The following is a 20588-nucleotide window of genomic DNA, read 5'->3' on the forward strand; positions in this document are numbered from 1 at the left end:
AAGGTGACAATATGGTTTTAGTCCACTCATTAATGCTACACAATACACAGTACAGTGCATCCGGAAAGTATTCACAGCGCTTCACTTTTTCCACATTTTGTTATGTTACAGCCTTATCCTAAAATGGATTAAATTCATTATTTTCCTCAAAATTCTACAAACAATACCTATAATGACAATAATGACAATGTGAAAGAAGTTTGTTTGAAATCTTTGCACATTTATTACAAAATAAAAAATGAAAAAATCACATGTACATAAGTATTCACAGCCTTTGCCATGACACTCAAAATTGAGCTCAGGTGCTTCCTGTTTCCACTGATCATCCTTGAGATGTTTCTACAACTTGATTGGAGTCCACCTGTGGTAAATTCAGTTGATTGGACATGATATGGAAAGGTACACACCTGTCTATATAAGGTCCCACAGTTAACAGTGCATGTCAGAGCACAAACCAAGCCATGAAGTCCAAGGAATTGTCTGTAGACCTCCGAGACAGGATTGTATCAAGGCACAGATCTGGGAAGGGTACAGAAATATTCTGCAGTATTGAAGGTCCCAATGAGCACAGTGGCCTCCATCATCTGTAAATGGATCCACCAGGACTCTTCCTAGAGCTGGCCGCCCAGCCAAACTGAGCGATCGGGGGGAGAAGGGCCTTAGTCAGGGAGGTGACCAAGAACCTGATGGTCACTCTGACAGAGCTCCAGTGTTTCTCTGTGGAGAGAGGAGAACCTTCCAGAAGAACAACCATCTCTGCAGCACTCCACCAATCAGCCCTGTATGGTAGAGCGGCCAGACGGAAGCCACTCCTCAGTAAAAGGCACATGACAGCCCACCTGGAGTTTGCCAAAAGGTCACCTGAATGACTCTCAGACCATGAGAAACCAAATTCTCTGGTCTGATGAAACAAATATTGAACTCTTCGGCCTGAATGGCAAGCGTCATGTCTGGAGGAAACCAGGCACTGCTCATCACCTGGCCAATACCATCCCTACAGTGAAGCATGGTGGTGGCAGCATCATGCTGTGGGGATGTTTTTCAGTGGCAGGAACTGAGAGACTAGTCAGGATCGAGGGAAAGATGAATGCAGCAATGTACAGAGACATCCTTGATGAAAACCTGCTCCAGAGCGCTCTGGACCTCAGACTGTGGCGAAGGTTCATCTTCCAACAGGACAACGACCCTAAGCACACAGCCAAGATAACAAAGGAGTGGCTACGGGACAACTTTGTGAATGTCCTTGAGTGGCCCAGCCAAGAGCCAGACTTGAACCCGATTGAACATCTCTGGAGAGATCTGAAAATGGCTGTGCATCGATGCTCACCATCTAACATGATGGAGTTTGAGAAGTCCTGCAAAGAAGAATGGGAGAAACTGTCCAAATATAGGTGTGCAAAAATCAATTTTGGAATAAGTCTGTAACATAACAATATGTGGAAAAAGTGAAGCGCTGTGAATACTTTCCGGATGCACTGTATATTGACTACTAAAGACAATGTTAAAATGATGCTCCTAAAATCACCAGAAATGAATGCTTTGGTGTTGTTTTTGCAAAATGAATAAATGAATAAACCTGTACAAAATCATGGTACAACAGATTGTGTACTTGATGGGCCCCAGACTCCCCATTTGTGATGCCTACTTAAGAAGCCATAACATGCACTTGCATATTTCATCCCAACATCATTGCTAGTTTGAGTTATACACATTGGGTTGTATTTAATTATGTGTTGATTTGTCATTTTTTTGTGTAAAAAATTATACATAACTCTCTAATATTTTTTTTTTTTGTTTTCTGGAAGTGTCTTGCCTAGGGTGCCAAATAGGGTAGGACCATTAATTTAATCCATCAGTAAAAGTGTCCAATAACAGGGTGGTTGCTAAGATTAAGCAAGTGGTATTTGGCTGGTAATGTGATCCCAACATGGCAGCCCCCATGAGGGGAACCTCTCCATGTATATTAAATGTATATTGAGTATTCATGTGTTTAAACAATTACAATTAATTTATTTAAAAGTGCAACTTTTTATATATGGAAAAATAATACTGAGAGCATATTTAATTCAATTAGATATATTTTTAGAAAGAGTATAAATATATTTTAAAAATGGAATACACAAATTTGCACAAAAGGAAACAAGAAAAAATGGCCTATTTGTCTAAACTTGCCCATTGGAATGACAAAGAAAAATCCTGGTTAATCTTGGGAAATGTAGTTCAGTGAGTGTATCAATAAACCATTTAAATATCCTCCCACCCAGTGTGCCAGAGTTTCTTTATTATTAAATCATTAACCCTGATGAATTTTCGTGGAGATTTTTTGTTAATAAGTTCTTGTATATCTGGCTTTTATCTTCTGATGTACATTGACAGACATTACAGGAAAAATACTTCTCTCCGCCCCTTTACAGCGTCAGAACTATATTTCCCAGAATGCCCATTCCGCTGTTCGCGCTGCTGTGGGAGATGAAGCATTCTGGGGGTTGTAGTTTAACTGGGCCGTGATGCTTGATGTCTGCACGAGCGTGTTACATGAGGATCTGTGCAAAGGGAAGTCCATCTTAGACATGAAAATAGAGGCCAGGTATTTTTGCTTTCGTAACAGTTTTTACAAATACACATTCGCAAAGGAATCTGATCGGGATTATGATGATAAAGTAGAACAATAAACCGATTTTGTGTGTGGCGCATAGGAGAAAGCGACTGTGTTTTACAGCTGCGTTGGTGGTTTACAGGTAAAGTAGCGAAATGACCCGATTCTGCGGCTTTTTATAGACTCTGAACGGTAATAAACTTTAATTATTGATTTCTGACATATTGGTTATGGCGCAAATGTGGAATGGAAGATGTGTGTCACATTAATAACCTAGGTTGAATATTTAGCATATTGAAAATGAACCGGCCTGTTTTAGCCGCATTGTTCCGAACGTATAATGTACTGCGGGACAAACTTTAGCATAATAAACCTTAAACACAGTCGTGGATACACCAGATCTGACTATAATTATGCAATATGGGCGCTGTTGACATCCGGCAGTGCAGCAGTCCAGTCTGTCCAATCAAAGGCGAGAGAAATGTGTGCAATGCTACAAAATAACAAAAGACAACGTGACGTTACATATGTAACAATGTTGCTGTGATACATATGTAACATCCACTGCAACAACACTTGAAACATTGTAACGTGTAAACAAATGTCGCAGATTTTGCGTCAGTCTTGACAGAAACGGTCAAAGTCATGTGGTCTGTCATATGTTGACACACCATCAGTCTCTTGTTGATTAAATGAAAATGTTTTATTTGTGCATTATGTCTTAAATTCTGCTGTCATTTTTTCTTCTCTCTTCTAGTCGTGTCTGAGGTTTTGGAAACATGTCCAAGAAAAGGGGCAGGTGAGTAAAGGCAATATAAATGTGATTTTCCATGGGTTGCTACTTTGATACATGCGGTACCCCTCATTTGGTTTAGTCCAGATCTATTAACTTATTCAGAAAATATAAAAATGCATTCCACACAAATCACAAAAATGAACAGGCTTTCAGTTTTCTGAGTTCAAAGTCATTAGGATATTTTTTTCTGGGGCTTAAAGTAAAAAAATAAAATACAAATCATTTGGTGTAACAAATCTACGGAAGAGGATTAGGGCCAAGCAATAATAAAAAAAAAATAAAGCCATCTCGAGATTAAAGTCGTTAAATTTTTAGAAAAAAGTCGAAATACAATCTTGAGAATAAACTCATTAAATATCAAGATTAAAGTCATTATAATGCGAGATTAAACTCGTTAAATTTCGAGAAAAAGTCGAAATACAATCTTGAGAATAAACTCATTAAATATCGAGAATAAAGTCATTATAATCGAGATTAAACTCGTTAAATTTGAGAAAAAAGTCGTTGTGTTTCGAAAAAAACTCGATTAAGTTTAATCTGCATTATAATGACTTTAATCTCGATATTTAATGAGTTTATTCTCAAGATTGTATTTCGACTTTTCTTGAAATTTAACGAGTTTAATCTGCGATTATAATGACTTTAATCTCGATATTTAATGAGTTTATTCTCAAGATTGTATTTCGACTTTTCTCGAAATTAACGAGTTTAATCTCGCGATTATAATGACTTTATTCTCGAGATGGTTTTATGTTTTTATTATTGCTTGGCCCTAATCCTCTTCCGTACAAATCAAAGTCTCTTAAAACGCTGAAATACTTGAAAAAAAAAGAAGAGGCATGCGTTGTGTGGAACAACCTTTTATTATTATTATTATTATTATCATATGAAAAAAACAAAGCATTTGTGGCATAATGTTGATTACCACAAAAATTTCTTTAAAATTTTCATTAAAAGAAGAAGCAAAAATGGAGGTTCCAGTGAGGCACTTACATTGGAAGTCAATAGGGCCAATTGTTGGAGGGTTTAAAGGCAGAAATGCGAAGCTCATAATTGTATTAATTCTTCTGTTAAAACTCATGTATTATTTGAGCTTTTTGAGTAAAATTGGCTATAACTTTACACAGAAAAGGTTTGTAAATGATTTAATCACAATAAAATCATGTTAACATGTATATTGTTTATGTCTTGTGGCTATAATCTTGAAAAAGTGAGTTTTTTAACATTCAAAAATTGGCCCCATTCACTTCCATTGTAAGTGCCTCATTGGAACCCACATTTTAGCTTTATTTATTTATTTTTTCTAAGTAGGGATGAGTCAGAATCAGTATTTTGCCACAAATTATGTCGATTGAGCTTAACTTGTATTAAACCCAGAATATTACTTTGATATATGAAAAAACATTTTTCAGCAAATCAAAGTCAGTTGGCGTAACCAACATGTAGGTAGCCATTTTGATGTCATGTGACCAAAAAAACAAAACAAAAAACAACCTTAAACAGTGTGGATCACTTTAGACCATCAATCATTATTTTGTCATATAATATCAATATTTTGTCATTTTCATGAAATTTCTCTCTTTAGGTCATATGGAGTAACCCTAAAAAACTTCTTGACATGCTTGACTTCTGAACAAAATGTATGATAATTGTGAATACCTTGAAAGTTATGTTTGAAAACGTGATGAAAGTGTTTAAATACCTTTTGCTTGGTTACACCACTTGACATTTTTAAGTCATTAAATCAGTCTTTCAAATAATCAGTCTGATTAAAAAATTCTGACAATGGCAAAAAACCTTGTTTACATGAGATTTTAAATAATTGAATTATTCTCTGCGTTGGTCAAAACGTAAATGGTTATATGCGCAACACTTGCGCACATTGGATAAGTCCGTAAGAATAGCGGTAAATTTATGCTTCAACCGTTTATGACTTTACACTGATACAGGAAAACTGTAGGAATGTCCCAATATATTGATAATCGATCAGCATGTTATTTTCTCAGTGCATTTGAGGCATCAATATATTAACAAAAGCCAACATTTAAATTAGCCTAATTTGTGTGCTTTCCAATTCACTGTCAGTTCCTTATTTTAGAACGTGCCATGACGTTGGGAAATATTCTGATTATCGATGTGTGATAAAGGCATCGATCGCAAGCCTAGAAAACTGTTTAAGGTGTTTACATGACTGTAAAAAGTTTCGGCCTGCTATGCATAATCGCTGTAATGTCCTGCATGTAAACATGCTCACTGACTACACACTGCTCAGTCTATCAGTAGATGTAGGTTTGATGCGTTCCCATGTGACTCTGGACTGATAAGAATACTTTTGTGGTGGGCCAAAATATGTCGTGCCATTTCCAGGAATGTTTTAACGTTAGAAAAGCTTTGTGACAGTCCTGCTCCAGTGACATTGCAAATGATGAAACTGAACTCTCATGCACATGGCTGAACATTTATGTATAACATAAATAGTATTATGTTATTATAGTCAGCCAGTGAGCTGCTGTAACACATGTTTGTCTGGAAACATCATCATGTATGCTGCAAATGTATTGTTTGCTTTAATTTAGTATGCAAAACTAAATTCTACACGTATAGTTCTGGCCCTGAAATCAGATCAGATGAGGCACGTTTGATGTACAATATGCTGTATATGAATTTAATTCTATATTAATACAGCAAGTCTGCATTATCACCTTTAAACCTGGAGTTAGGCTAATTAAAACTATGTTACTTGGCAGTTTATTGTGCTTATTGATTTTTAATAAACACTTGATGTGGTTCATTACAGTGGTTTTTACTATTGTAAAGTGTGGATTCGGAGTGAAATCGCCTCAGATATCTTGCTGTAGCTGCCTGTGTGGAGGCTGATAGCGGAGTTTAATCACAGATTTTTAGAGGGTCTGAAATGAAATAAAGGGGGACTTAAGCCTCCCTAAATTGGGTCTAGCAACATCTATGGACCTAGTGAAGTTATTTTGATTTGGTTGAAGATTATGTAGTAAACCATTTTTGTTTTATTTGGAAAATGTGGACTTAAGAATCGTGCACCTTAAGGCCAATAACATGTATGAAGAAACAAAACGGGGTACAGGGTTGTGCTGACTTAAATATCACAGCTCCTCTCGTTTTGACCGCACTCAATATTAGGGATGGCCAGCTCGCACAGGACTAACATGGGAGAGTTTTGGGGCAGATGACAGAATTGTCACTAGGGATGGCAATTTTAAGGAATTTAACCAGTGGCGGGTCGTGTATTTTAAGTCTAGGCCTTCAGTGTGATTCATGCCATTAAGAAAACACAGTTTCACAATGAATAAGACACCCTCTGCCTTTGGCCTTCATACATTATTTCGCAGCTAACTAGTAATATCAATTGACATTTTAAAAGACGTCCACACACGAAAGCCAGAACTTGAAATGACTCTTAATTCTCAAGCAAGCCTAATTTTAACTGCAGCAAGACTGTTTTGTGAAATGACCGTCTCCTGAACAGACATTCAAAAATCATAAGTTTTCATATGAATCAACAAGGAGGTCTATAATAACTGGAAAAATCTATCTAATAATATTTGCGATTTAAATGTTGGTTGCAATACATTTCGTTTCCTCAGGGTACACGGTTATTCTGCGTTCCGTTCAAGTTGGATGTGGGATATTCCTACTTGATATCTCCGACCATAAATGCATTTCATTCCACGATATTCGGAACTGCAATGCTCCCGTTAGCTTAGCAGGGGTTTGACTCTCATTAGAGATGTCTCCTAGCAAACCAACTGATAAACAATGCTGCAGCGCTATGTCTCCTAGCAACCCGACTGATAAACAATGCTGCAGCGCTATGTCTCCTAGCAAACCAACTGATAAACAATGCTGCAGCGCTATGTCTCCTAGCAAACCAACTGATAAACAATGCTGCAGCGCTATGTCTCCTAGCAAACCAACTGATAAACAATGCTGCAGCGCTATGTCTCCTAGCAAACCAACTGATAAACAATGCTGCAGCGCTATGTCTCCTAGCAACCCAACTGATAAACAATGCTGCAGCGCTATGTCTCCTAGCAAACCAACTGATAAACAATGCTGCAGCGCTTTGTCTCCTAGCAAACCAACTGATAAACAATGCTGCAGCGCTATGTCTCCTAGCAACCCAACTGATAAACAATGCTGCAGCGCTATGTCTCCTAGCAACCCAACTGATAAACAATGCTGCAGCGCTATGTCTCCTAGCAACCCAACTGATAAACAATGCTGTAGCGCTATATCTCCTAGCAACCCAACTGATAAACAATGCTGCAGCGCTATGTCTCCTAGCAACCCAACTGATAAACAATGCTGTAGCGCTGTATCTCCTAGCAACCCAACTGCACGAGCCTACAAGTTGTAATTCTAAATTCAAGATTTATTCCTTTGCACATTTCCTAGTAGAAAGTTGTAAAATCCGACTTTCTGAGTTTCTGAATGGAACGCAGCACAACTTTTCAAAACTTGATCCAATTCAATCTGATTGGCTGATCAATCTGACTTTAGTTGCTCATTCATTTGCACTGTTGAGGAATTCGGTAGAAATTCTGAAGGCCCGTGGGGGCGGAGCTCAAACTCACGTAATGCTTTGGGCATGTGATTTGTGAAACAGTTGTCACGCTTCACTTGTAAGCATCAAGGAATAAATTCTGATTGGATAAACATTTTTGTTTTTCTCTATTTGTTTGTAGAATAATTAAGAGTGGAATCCAATTAAAAATACATAGAAGAGGTGATTGAGAATGAAATGATGAAAAATATTTATTGGCATGTTAGGCCAGCAGAGAAGGCTTTGCTGGCCCTGAGAAATCACCCCTGAATTTAACAATTCTGGTTCCATTGACCCTTCCTTAAGCTCCGCTCCCCTTGGACAACATATTTTGAACTTTCTTGTTGGATTTGCTGCCCTTAGTCATACACATCTGGATGGCATGAGGGAGAGCAAATGATGAGAATTATTCTTTTAAGTAGCCTACACATAACACCGTAACAGTTCCTGGTTCATTTGGATTTGGAGATGATGATATAAGTGACATTCACTAAAAAGAACCGGCTGATCGGAGTCATTCTTTCGGAAGGTAGCGCTGTGTGTTTTGCACTGTAGATTCAAAAGTCACTCATTCGGGAATCGGGCTATACGTGTCGTGCTGTTGCTGTACATTCTAAAGAACCGACTCGTAGGAGTCATTTGTTCGGGAATCGTACTTCATTGGTTGCACTATGTTTTGCGCTGTAGTTTCAAAAGGACTGGCTCATTGGAGTCTTTTGTTTGTGAATCAGCCAAATGAAAACATGCCCACAAAATTGCTGATAAAAACAATTTGCACATGCAATTCCGATCTTGCGGACCAATTTGGAGGGCTGTATGGCAGAGGATGCAGCAGACCACCATTATCTTACACACTTTGGCGGCACTGAACAGCATCACTGACTACTGTGATCCAGACACCTGAATTCTCTTTTTAACATGAAGAAAGTGAGCTTGACTACACCATGCATATCTGTATATATGTCAGGTTGTAACACTCTTCTACATCATTTGAACATTATTTGATGAATTGCTGCTTATATGATCGATAGAAAATGCACACAAACATCTCTTTTAAATAAAATAGATTTTACCGCCTGCTTTCATCTACCAGCAATAGCACGATGTAAATTGCACCAGGGAATTTTTGTGAATAAAGGGCAATCTACTCATTTACATAAAAAAGGAGGCATGTTTGCACTGAAAGGAATCATAATGACTTAATATAAATACTCAAGATGCAGCACAATGTGAGCACTGATTGCACTTGCTTAAACTAGATTGCAGTGGTTAGTGAATAAGAAACACCATGTGCAAAAGTGCTGCAACTGGTTCGTGAATTCGCCCCTGTATGTTTTGCACTGTAGATTCAAAAGAACAGTCATTAAAAGTCATTAATTTGAGAATCGGACTAGACTGTTCACGCTGTATGTATCGTGCTGCTGATTCAATAACGCTGTTGCATTGATGCTGAATGGTAGCTCGGGTAATGCAGGAGTATTTGGCTACATTCACATTGCAGCTGAAAGTGAAATTAAAACTTTTAATTGGGAGTCTTTTCTAGTGAATTTCACTCAAATCAAATTAAAGGCTCAACAGTTGGGTCAGTGATTCGTTTGGACTACACATAGTAAAATATGTGCATGAAAAGATGCAGAGAGAGATTTATGTAAGTGGTCTACTCATCAAACTTGCGTAGAAAACATAGTTTTTATATTTCTCAAACTGCATCAAAATGTGAATGCAACTCAATGGATATCTGAAATGATTATTGACTCTATAACAACTCTTCTTATCTTACATGTATGTTATGCTGTTTTTCCTGCTGTCCTTCAATTTTATGGTGTTTTGCTATTAATTAATATTACACTGATAATTAAATTGCACTGTAGAAAAGAAAATTATCCATCAAGACGGCCTCATCCCTTGTTGACATACTATTAGGCATTAAAGGCATAGTTCACCCAAAAATGAGAATTCTGTAATCATTTACTAACCCTCATGCCGTCCCAGATGTGTATGACTTACTTTCTTCTGCTGAACACAAAGATTTTTAGAAGAATATTTCAGCTCTGTTGGTCCTCACAATGCATGTGAAGGGTGACCTGAACTTAGAAGGTCTAAAAAGCACATAAAAGCAGCATAAAAGTAATCCATAAGACTCCAGTGGTTTAATCTATGTCTTCAGAAGTTATCTGATAGCTGTAGGTGAGAAACAGATCTATCTTTAAGTCCTTTTTTAATATCAATCTCCGCCTTTGACCAGCCTCAACCAGCAGGTAGCTGAAAGTGAAAGTCACTTTTACACCAGAATGTGTAATTGAAAGTGTAGATTGACATTTAAAAAGGACTTGATCCGTTTCTCTCTCACGCCTATCATATCGCTTCTGAAGATATGGATTTAACTACTGGAGTATGGATTACGTTTATACTGTGTTTTGGGCCTTCGAAGTTCTGGTCACCATTCACTTGCATTGTGAGGACTAACATAGCTGAGATATTCTTCTAAAAATCTTAATTTGTGTTCAGCAGATGAAAGTAAGTCATGCACATCTGGGATGGCATGAGGGTGAGGAAATGATGAGAGAATTCTCCTTGAATAATCCTTTAAGCTTCCCATCTGCTTAAAGAAACCAGCTAATAAAATATTTAAATGCAGTTTAATAGATTATGCATATTATAATATTGAATATGCCAGAGTTTTATATGCCTGCTCAGGGAGTGTTATACTCATGCGGGTAAATTAAAGAGTGTCTGTTTGGACCGGTGTCTGAAATGGGCTACATGTAAAATGTCATGTGAACAACCTTACAAAAAAAATCTGATTTTGGTCACCTTCAGTGTTGTTCTGTCTGCATGGGCAGAAAAATCCACATCTGTAAACGGTAAAAGAAACGAAAGTCGTGAAAATCATACTATTCCGGAAATGTACAGTCAGGTCCATAAATATTGGGACATCGACACAATTCTAATCTTTTTGGCTCTATACACCACCACAATGGATTTGAAATGAAACAAACAAGATGTGCTTTAACTGCAGACTTTCAGCTTTAATTTGAGGGTATTTACATCCAAATCAGGTGACCGCTGTAGGAATTACAACAGTTTGTATATGTGTGAGGTCTCAGGTGGCAAGAGCGCTAAATGAGTTATGAAAAAACAACAAATTTGCTTCTTTTCTAATTTGTAGATTTGTTCTTGCAATGCCACAACAAATTACAGGGATGCAAACTCCTGAGGGGCGAAAAAGGTAAGACAATCACCGGTCCACGAACATTTTTTCTGGGGATATTTTTTTAAAGAATAAGCTAAAAGCACCAATTCCAGCTATTTTAGTGATTCAAGTTTATTCAAGTTTACAATTGTGCAGAATTAGCTGCAAAATAAAGAGTATTTTGGTGAGGCTTGCTTCTGTTTCATAAATGTGTTCAATTTTATTAAAGCTAGGGTGTGCAATCTTTTCCAGAAACATTTTTTGTTATACTGGTTGAAAATCTCTTCACATCCTGATAGCAATCAATAATATATATATTTATATATCTTCTGTGGAAGAGACAGGACTAACAAATGATCGACCAATCATTGCATTCGGTCCGAATGTAATGATAGGATGCCCTTCCTGTATGTCAATCTATATTTGCACACCGCCACGCAACTTGTTCGCGCAGACAATCACACATCATGAGCGCAGGTTCCTTGACACTGTGCAGCGCGAGCGTTAGAATTACGTTCGTTATTATTGTAATGTCTAACCTGTGAATGAGACACGAGGTAATCTGAAACCGCTGCGATCGATTCCACCAACACGTCTGTCCTCCTCCTCCTCCAGACTCTGCTCTCTGTGTGTGTGTGTGTGTGTGTGTGTGTTCATGTGTGATAGAGGAGGCGTGGCTTTGGAGACACCTCTGAAGCGAGGGCGGGCTCTACGCTTCAAAAGCTAGCTTGCTAACTGCTAGCCTCTCTGGATTACACACCCTAGCTTTAACTGATTAGATCAGTGACCCCTTCTAGAAATGTCACTAGGTGGCGACAAATGAGCGTCTTATGTGCTATGAGTGAATCAGAGAATCATTTAGAGTCGTTCATGACCAAAATCTACCAAGAGACTTTATAGTGTTTAAGCATTAAAGCAAAGCAGATCTGAAGTCTTCCTTCAGTCTGAGCATTATTTTTCATCCAAAAAGACAACAATAATAGTGTAATAATAGTGAGTTTCAGTAACGTCCTTCTCCTTTATTAAAACTTGCATGGCTACAAATCTACTGACTTCAGTAGAAGAATTACACTCACCTGAAGGATTATTAGGAACACCTGTTCAATTTCTCATTAATGCAATTATCTAATCAACCAATCACATGGCAGTTGCTTCAATGCATTTAGGGGTGTGGTCCTGGTCAAGACAATCTCCTGAACTCCAAACTGAATGTCAGAATGGGAAAGAAAGGTGATTTAAGCAATTTTGAGCGTGGCATGGTTGTTGGTGCCAGACGGGCCGGTCTGAGTATTTCACAATCTGCTCAGTTACTGGGATTTTCACGCACAACCATTTCTAGGGTTTACAAAGAATGGTGTGAAAAGGAAAAACATCCAGTATGCGGCAGTCCTGTGGGCTGAAAATGCCTTGATGATGCTAGAGGTCAGAGGAGAATGGGCCGACTGATTCAAGCTGATAGAAGAGCAACTTTGCCTGAAATAACCACTCGTTACAACCGAGGTATGCAGCAAAGCATTTGTGAAGCCACAACACGCACAACCTTGAGGCGGATGGGCTACAACAGCAGAAGACCCCACCGGGTACCACTCATCTCCACTACAAATAGGAAAAAGAGGCTACAATTTGCAAGAGCTCACCAAAATTGGACAGTTGAAGACTGGAAAAATGTTGCCTGGTCTGATGAGTCTCGATTTCTGTTGAGACATTCAGATGGTAGAGTCAGAATTTGGCATAAACAGAATGAGAACATGGATCCATCATGCCTTGTTACCACTGTGCGGTGGTGGTGGTGGTGTAATGGTGTTGGCACACTTTAGGCCCCTTAGTGCCAATTGGGCATCGTTTAAATGCCACGGCCTACCTGAGCATTGTTTCTGACCATGTCCATCCCTTTATGGCCACCATGTACCCATCCTCTGATGGCTACTTCCAGCAGGATAATGCACCATGTCACAAAGCTCGAATCATTTCAAATTGGTTTCTTGAACATGACAATGAGTTCACTGTACTAAAATGGCCCCCACAGTCACCAGATCTCAACCCAATAGAGCATCTTTGGGATGTGGTGGAACGGGAGCTTCGTGCCCTGGATGTGCATCCCACAAATCTCCATCAACTGCAAGATGCTATCCTATCAATATGGGCCAACATTTCTAAAGAATGCTTTCAGCACCTTGTTGAATCAATGCCACGTAGAATTAAGGCAGTTCTGAAGGCGAAAGGGGGTCAAACACAGTATTAGTATGGTGTTCCTAATAATCCTTTAGGTGAGTGTATAAACACAAAGCAGATCTACAGTCTCATTTTCCTACAGTAGCCTATTTAAACTGCTGAGCTTGACTTTAATCAGAAAAGACCTCAATAATAGACAAATAATAATCATTCTGAGTTTCAATAATGTTCCTCCGTCATTGTAAAGTGCATTTCACATGAGTTGTGTCGAGGCGTCAATGCTCCGTTCAACGCCAGCGTCAAGCGCCGAAAACACTTGGTGTAAAGTGACATCACTTCATAGACTTCAATGTATTCTGCAGCGCTGACGCGAGTCATGTGATGACCATTAACGCGTATAAATATCATTCACTTTTACACATTAATCGTCGCTCTTCACAATCACAAAAGTGACCGATTATGGTTTCAAAACAGTGAATTTCTCCGAAAGGTGAGGAGTTTGGATCCCTGAAATTATTATTTTTCATGCATTTATTTATTATGTGGAATTTGATTATTTTCCACGGCACACCTGACAGTCTTTCAAGGCACAGTGGTTGAGAAACACTACTCTAGACAAACATAGGAATTTTCAAAGCGCCAGAAAGAAACAATGCTTACAGTTTTTGAGGAAATGAACCCATGATTGCTTACTTTCTTCTATCCCAGCTATATATGCAGTATTTTAATCACAGAAAAAGTTACATACAACTATTTAACTAATGGAACCTTATTTTGGTAACACTTTACAATATAAATAGGTGATGCATAAAAAGCTTTATTCTTGGGACCTAGTAGATACTGATTTTAATGTCACATTAGCGTAGCATGCAGTATATGCATTTATTATTTTCCTAAAGGTGCGTACACACTGACAGCGACATCGCGCACGACAGCGACTCAATACCATTCATTTTCAATGCGAGCACAGCGACTTCCGGCGACACGAGCTGTCGCGACCGTTGGCGCTAGATGTGGCCGTGTCCAGCGACGCGACAAAGTTGAGAAAAGTTCAACTTTGGAGCGACAGCCAATAGGAGAGACGACGGGAGAGCTCACGTGATCCTTCTCTCTCTCAGCTCCTGCAGTAACGGAAAGATGGATGAAAGGCTAATTCTTGCTGTTAGCAATTTTCCAGTGCTCTATGATATGTCTCTTCCCACGTACAAGGACATTTTAAAGAAAAATACTGCGTGGAAAGGTGTATCTGAGATCGCGGGGATTTTATGGACCCAGACAGACCGGCATTTGCATTTCCACCGCAGATAAACAGCCGCTCTGGCAAACAGCATGCCTTGTTTCTCATTCATCTTTGATATAAAGCATTTTATGTACTGATTCCATTTATATTTAGTCTTTTCCCTCCAAAATGTTTGATTTTAGTGGCAAGAAAAGAGATTCGCTGTCAACAGCAATGGAATGACATCCGTGAATGTCATTTATAAACGTTACTAGGCAACCAGTAGTGGGAACACCCACTAGCGACTTCACCGCCAGCCACTGGCGACCTGCAGCGACAAAGTCGCTGGCAGTGTGTACGCACCTTAATGCAGCAAAAAGCCATAAAGTCATGATCATTATTAGATGAGAGGGAAAATATTCATTTGTTGGCTCTTTATTCTGCATCCCATTATGTTCCTGTGTTTCTCCTCTTTACAGGAAGCGTAGCAGCGGCGAGCTCAGCGACAGTCTCACTCCGGATCCCAACAACCTGCTCGGCCGACGGATCCAACACAGCTGGCGGGAGAAGGGTGCACTTACCAAATGGAAGGGAACAGTACTGGACCGGCTCACGGTCAACTCATCCTTATACATGGTCAAATACGACGGCTTTGATTGTGTCTACGGAATCGAGCTCTTTAAGGATGAGAGAGTTTCCAACCTGCAGGTCCTCACAGAAAAAGTGGGTGAGTCGGTGACTTTCGCTCTGCAAGCAGGAAACAAACCAGCCACTGGAAGTAGCACATGGATGGGCACTCATGTCATTGTCTGTATTTTGTAGTACATGAACTGTGTTTCTGATTACAAACTATGTTTCTAAAAATGCTGTGCTACTGTATCATGCATGATTTCTCCAGGGATGATGGTGTGCACTGAGAGTTGAGAACATTACCTCATTCTGCAGTGTTTTTCATGCAGTTATGCGCACATCTGTTCCTAAATAATTATATCACAATTAAAGTAGACAGAAGGGAAAATAAATGAACTGGCATATTAAAAAAAATGGTAATTACAATGATTTTGGAGCTGTTTAGAGTTGAGAAAAATCTGGAAATATTTCGCCGCATGGAAAGTAAATGTGGGTTTAGAATATGAGTGTTATTAGATGTAATTCTTCCCATCATATTGGTGTTTTACAAAAGGTTTACGTTGAGCCGTGGTAAAATCACTAATTTGCAGCCTCTTATTGCTTTGCCTTATAGTTACTGGTTGCTTTGTGGTTAGCATATGCAAATTGTGTAAATTTCACTGTGTTTTCTGTCATCTCGAAGTGAACAACAAGATCAAGGTTCCTCATGACGCAGAGGAGCTGGTGGGGAAAGCTGTAGAACATCTGTTTGAGAAGGAAGACGGTGAGAAGAACGAGTGGAGGGGGATGGTGCTGTCTCGCGCACCCATTATGACCAACTGGTACTACATCACCTATGAGAAAGACCCTGTTCTGTACATGTACCAGCTCTGGGACGACTACAAAGATGGAGACCTGCGGATTTTACCTGAAGCAGGTATACAAACAGAGAATTTTTTATGTGATTTTTGTTCCTTTGAAGACCTTCCTTAGAGAAAAACCCCTCAAGATTTGAGACAACTTTATTTATTTTAAAGTAGTGGATCTTGTGCTGTGATGTTCACTTTGGCACATGATATATTATAGTCACATAATCATAATCCTCATATTAAACTTTTTACAGATTACAAGATTACGTGTAACATATCTTGTAATCTCTGTAAGTTTCGAAGTTACTGTAATACTTTTTTTTTTATTATTACAAAAAGCTTTGAAACATTTTTATTTAAAAAAATAATAATAATGTCCATTTATTAATTAATATGTTTAATATAAGTTAAATATTTTATTAATATTTATTATATTCATAAAAAACATGAATAAACTGTTTTATAAATGAGTACCTATTTTTAATATTAATGTCATATTCTAAATGAATTTTATTTTGCGCATAACATTAATTATTCTCCCATTAATACAATTTGTACATATATTTATAATATTTCATATCAATTATATTTCATCCTATTAAAATGTTTTAAATATTTGTTTAATATGAATTAATATATTATTTAATATCAATTATATTCTATTCATAAAATAAATAATTATCCTTTTATTAAACTGTTTTGAATATGAGATTATTTAATATCAATTATATTTTATTCTATTCATAAAATAATTATCTTATTATTAAACTGCTTTCAATATGAGTTAATTTAATATTAATTAATATATTATTTAATATCAATTATATTCTATTCATAAAATAAATAATTATCCTTTTATTAAACTGTTTTGAATATGAGATTATTTAATATCAATTATATTTTATTCTATTCATAAAATAATAATTATCTTATTATTAAACTGCTTTCAATATGAGTTAATTTAATATTAATTAATATATTATTTAATATCAATTATATTTTATTCTATTCATAAAATAAATGATCCCATTAAAAAAAAAATGTATATGATTACTTATTGTTTAATATTAATGTAATTTCCAAAATGAATTTACATTTATTCTATTCATAATATAAATTATTCTCCTATTAATAATGTTTTAAATACATTTTTTTTTTACTATTTAATAATGGTATAATATTTTTTATATATTATTATATTTAAAAAATGTATTATTTTCCCATTATTAAACTATGTTTTGAATGTGTTTATTTAATATTAATTAATATAATATTTAATACCAATTGTATTTTATTTCAATTAATAAAAAAAATAAAAAAAATCTCCCATTAATAATGACTCATTTAACAACATTGTTACTACATTGCAATGTAAACTCATTTAATTAGTTCCTTTCCGCAGAAAATAAACACCTGCTGCCAGCAGACAGGAAGCCCGGAGAGGAGACAGAGAGTCTTGTGGGTAAGCAGGTGGAGTACGTGACGGATAAAGGCGTGAAGAGAACCGGCCTCGTCATCTATCAAGTTCCCGCCAAGCCATCTGTGTACTACATCAAATACGACGACGATTTCCACATCCACGTTTACGACCTGGTTAAGACGACCTAAAACAAACAGACAAAGCGAAGAAAACTAAAACAAACCCGCTTTCGTCTCACCTCGTAGTAGCTTAAGTATCATCGCATTGTACCTTCTCATTGTACAGTTCGCCATGCTATGAAGTGCTGGCCGCGGAGGTATGAAGCGTTAGTGTGCAGGGTTTGTTATTTTGTGTGGTTGTCCAAATTGACAGCGTAGGAAGACGATTTTTTAAATTGTCATATCAAAACCATGTATTTATATGTGTGCATTGGGCATCATTCAGTGATTTCACATGTTTATTAGCCCATATAACAGGATGTCTTTCACCTCGAAAGTAGCTTTGATTCAGCTGTAAGCCCCGGGACAGGTCAATCTCATATGAGTTTTGAGATTTGTATTTGAATGTTCAGCCTCGTAAGACTGGCGAGGATTTTCCTTCATTTAAACTGTAAATAGCTGCAGACGTCACGTGCAAGAAACAGGAAGGCGTTCTTTAACTGACACCACAGAGACTTATTTATTCAATCAATAAGCTTCGAAAACAAATGTTTGCACCCAGGAAACCTTTAAAACCTTTGAGTTGGGCATCATTTCATGCATATTGTGTTTCACTGAATTCTGTCGCAGTTCTTTTCCTCAAACCAAATCCGAACAGACCTGCAACTTGACAAATGTTTGCGCTTTCCACTACATTTAGTAGGTGGCTTTTGATTTAAAAAAAAAAAAAAATAAATAAAAAATGTCAATTTTGTAAGGGTGCCATGCTAAGACTCAAACTCAACAAAAGTAGCATGTAGCAGGTAAAATTTACTTTTAACATGTTTTTGGCATTTTAATAACGATTCACCTCATTAAAAACAAGAATAACAGTGTGACAAGGTCGAATGCAACATCACGCCCCATCTGTAGCATTGCTAACGTGCTCTACGGAGAGGGTTGTTTGTGTTTCTAATGTGAAATCATCCGTGTTTTATTGAACATTAGCTTAGTCTTTGAATAAAAGAAGAACACTTATTCCTAAACACACAACTACATTTGTGATTTTCAACGTCATGCGTATAGAAAACTCGAGCAACTGTTCATAGTTTGAAGTATATGTTTTCTTTTCTGTGATGATTTGTTTTTACTATTGTAAATGTCAATATATATATATATATATACAGTAAGAGTTGATCATTACATCTCTTTATCCATAAAAAAACTGATTTGAAACCAACTTATGTTGCCAGTCCTCTGACCTCTATTTGATAAAGTCTGATTTGTGACTTGCAAAGTTTAAAAGACCTCAATATAGTCAAATCTGAATCAGAAACCAACAGGGTGGAAACTGTTAGACTGCTAAAAAAAACATGATCAAATCAACTCCTCCCATTGCCTTACTGTGAATTAAAGGCATATCATAAATGATGACATGCCCATGTTTATCAGATTTGATGTGTATGATATTAAAGCTCTTGTGATGGCACCTTATATTATTTCTATGGAAGCCCTGAACCGCAAGGTGAAAACAAAAAAAAAATTGAACACAAAAATAGTCTTGTTTTTTTTCAAACAGTGAAAAAAAATTTTTTTTTGGGACATTTGTTTTTTTTGGATGTGAAAAAAAATAAATTTTAAGAGAGGAAAAAAAAAATTTGAGAGAAAAAATTTTACATTTTAAGAGAGAAATTTTTTTTAAGACAGGCTCAGAAACGAACTGAGACACCATTTATTAAAAACATTTTCACAGTTTTTTTCATCACCTTGCGGTTCAGGGCTTCCATATATTTCAGCAGATCTGAGTAATGAGGAGCGATTTTCTTATTTCTTGTCAAGTAAAAGACAAGTTTCCCCTTGTGCATACATGTCAGTTTCACTCACAGTTTTGACATCATGCACCAGCTTTTAAACAGGATAAAAATGAACAATGAAATGTCTTTGGTGACACTCTTTTCCCTCTATTTTGCTTCACATTTTGTCTAAGCATGTCATAATTGGCCTCCTATTCATGTAGCTGATCAGGACTTTTTTTGCTTGTCGCATTCGCACTTTATTCTTATGCTGACAAGTGCAGCTCTGATACTGCTCGGAGTCAATTAAAAACATTGCTCTTTTCTTTGCAACTGAAATTAACCTTCACACAAAGTATGTTGTCTTACCTGATTGGCATCACCAAAAGGTACAAGAACGGTTGCTTGACTGCTTCAAAACTTCGTTTAGTCTAAAATGATTTTATACTTTTCTTTGACCAGATTTTAATGTTTCATATGATCGGTTATAATCAAATCAAAATTACCACCACTTGCAAAAGACCTGCTCATAAACGGGAGTGACTATGTACATTTTAAGGATTGCATTATCAATTGATGCCACTTTTTATCTTTGCATGCGGTTAAAATGTCCCAGACTTCATTACATTAGCAGAAGCGGTTTATTGTATGGTTTTGTTGTAGGTAGATATTCAAGAAGTCATTTTAAAGAACACGGCTCGTTTAAAGGAAGATCCACACAAAAATGATTCAATCATTTATTAACCCTCATGTCATTCTAAACCTGTATCATTTTCATTCTCCCATGGAAAACAAAAGTAGCTGTTTTGCAGAATGTTGGCGCCGCTCTTCTTTTTGGCAGGTCTCTGTATATTCTCTATTTCAACGAAAAGATTTGATGATTTCAGGCTGTTGAGATGTTCAAGGTTTCCTGATTCTCAACAGGCTTCCGCAGTTTTCTTCTATCTGTGAACGAGTAATTCTGTCTCTGGCTTCTTTGTAGATGTGTTTTATCGTGCGATCAGCGAGCTTCTGCCGACTCCTCTGGTTCTCCTATTTAATCTGTTCTTTTGCTGCTTTTTACCAAAGTTACATTTCAGTAGGTGATATTGAGGACTGTCAAACTGTTAATCCTTTCTGTTTGTGTAATGATGTTATCATAAATAAAAGAGATATTTTTTGCACTAAAGATTGTTGACATTGTCTTTGCTACTTCTAAATAGAAA

The 20588-nt window shown here is 37.1% G+C and overlaps 1 protein-coding gene across 3 annotated transcripts; it reads left to right on the forward strand.

Moving 5' to 3' along the window:
* The first annotated feature begins 2473 nt into the window (after positions 1-2473).
* On the forward strand, positions 2474-20543 carry LOC127644535 (spindlin-W-like). Of its 3 annotated transcripts, none has more exons than XM_052127734.1 (6): positions 2474-2587; positions 3354-3395; positions 11141-11200; positions 15035-15282; positions 15868-16101; positions 17436-20543. In XM_052127734.1, exons 2-6 carry the CDS (start codon positions 3376-3378, stop codon positions 17639-17641), a joined length of 768 nt encoding a protein of 255 aa, XP_051983694.1. In that variant the 5' UTR covers positions 2474-2587; positions 3354-3375; the 3' UTR covers positions 17642-20543. The 3 variants fall into 3 exon arrangements, with proteins under 3 accessions (XP_051983694.1, XP_051983696.1, XP_051983695.1); XM_052127735.1 differs by lacking the exon at positions 2474-2587 and adding an exon at positions 2602-2738; XM_052127736.1 differs by lacking the exon at positions 11141-11200 and having other exon boundaries at positions 2494-2587.
* Positions 20544-20588: the final 45 nt, after the last annotated feature.

The sequence above is a fragment of the Xyrauchen texanus genome, chromosome 6, assembly GCF_025860055.1.
Source record: "Xyrauchen texanus isolate HMW12.3.18 chromosome 6, RBS_HiC_50CHRs, whole genome shotgun sequence".
Lineage (NCBI taxonomy): Eukaryota > Metazoa > Chordata > Actinopteri > Cypriniformes > Catostomidae > Xyrauchen > Xyrauchen texanus.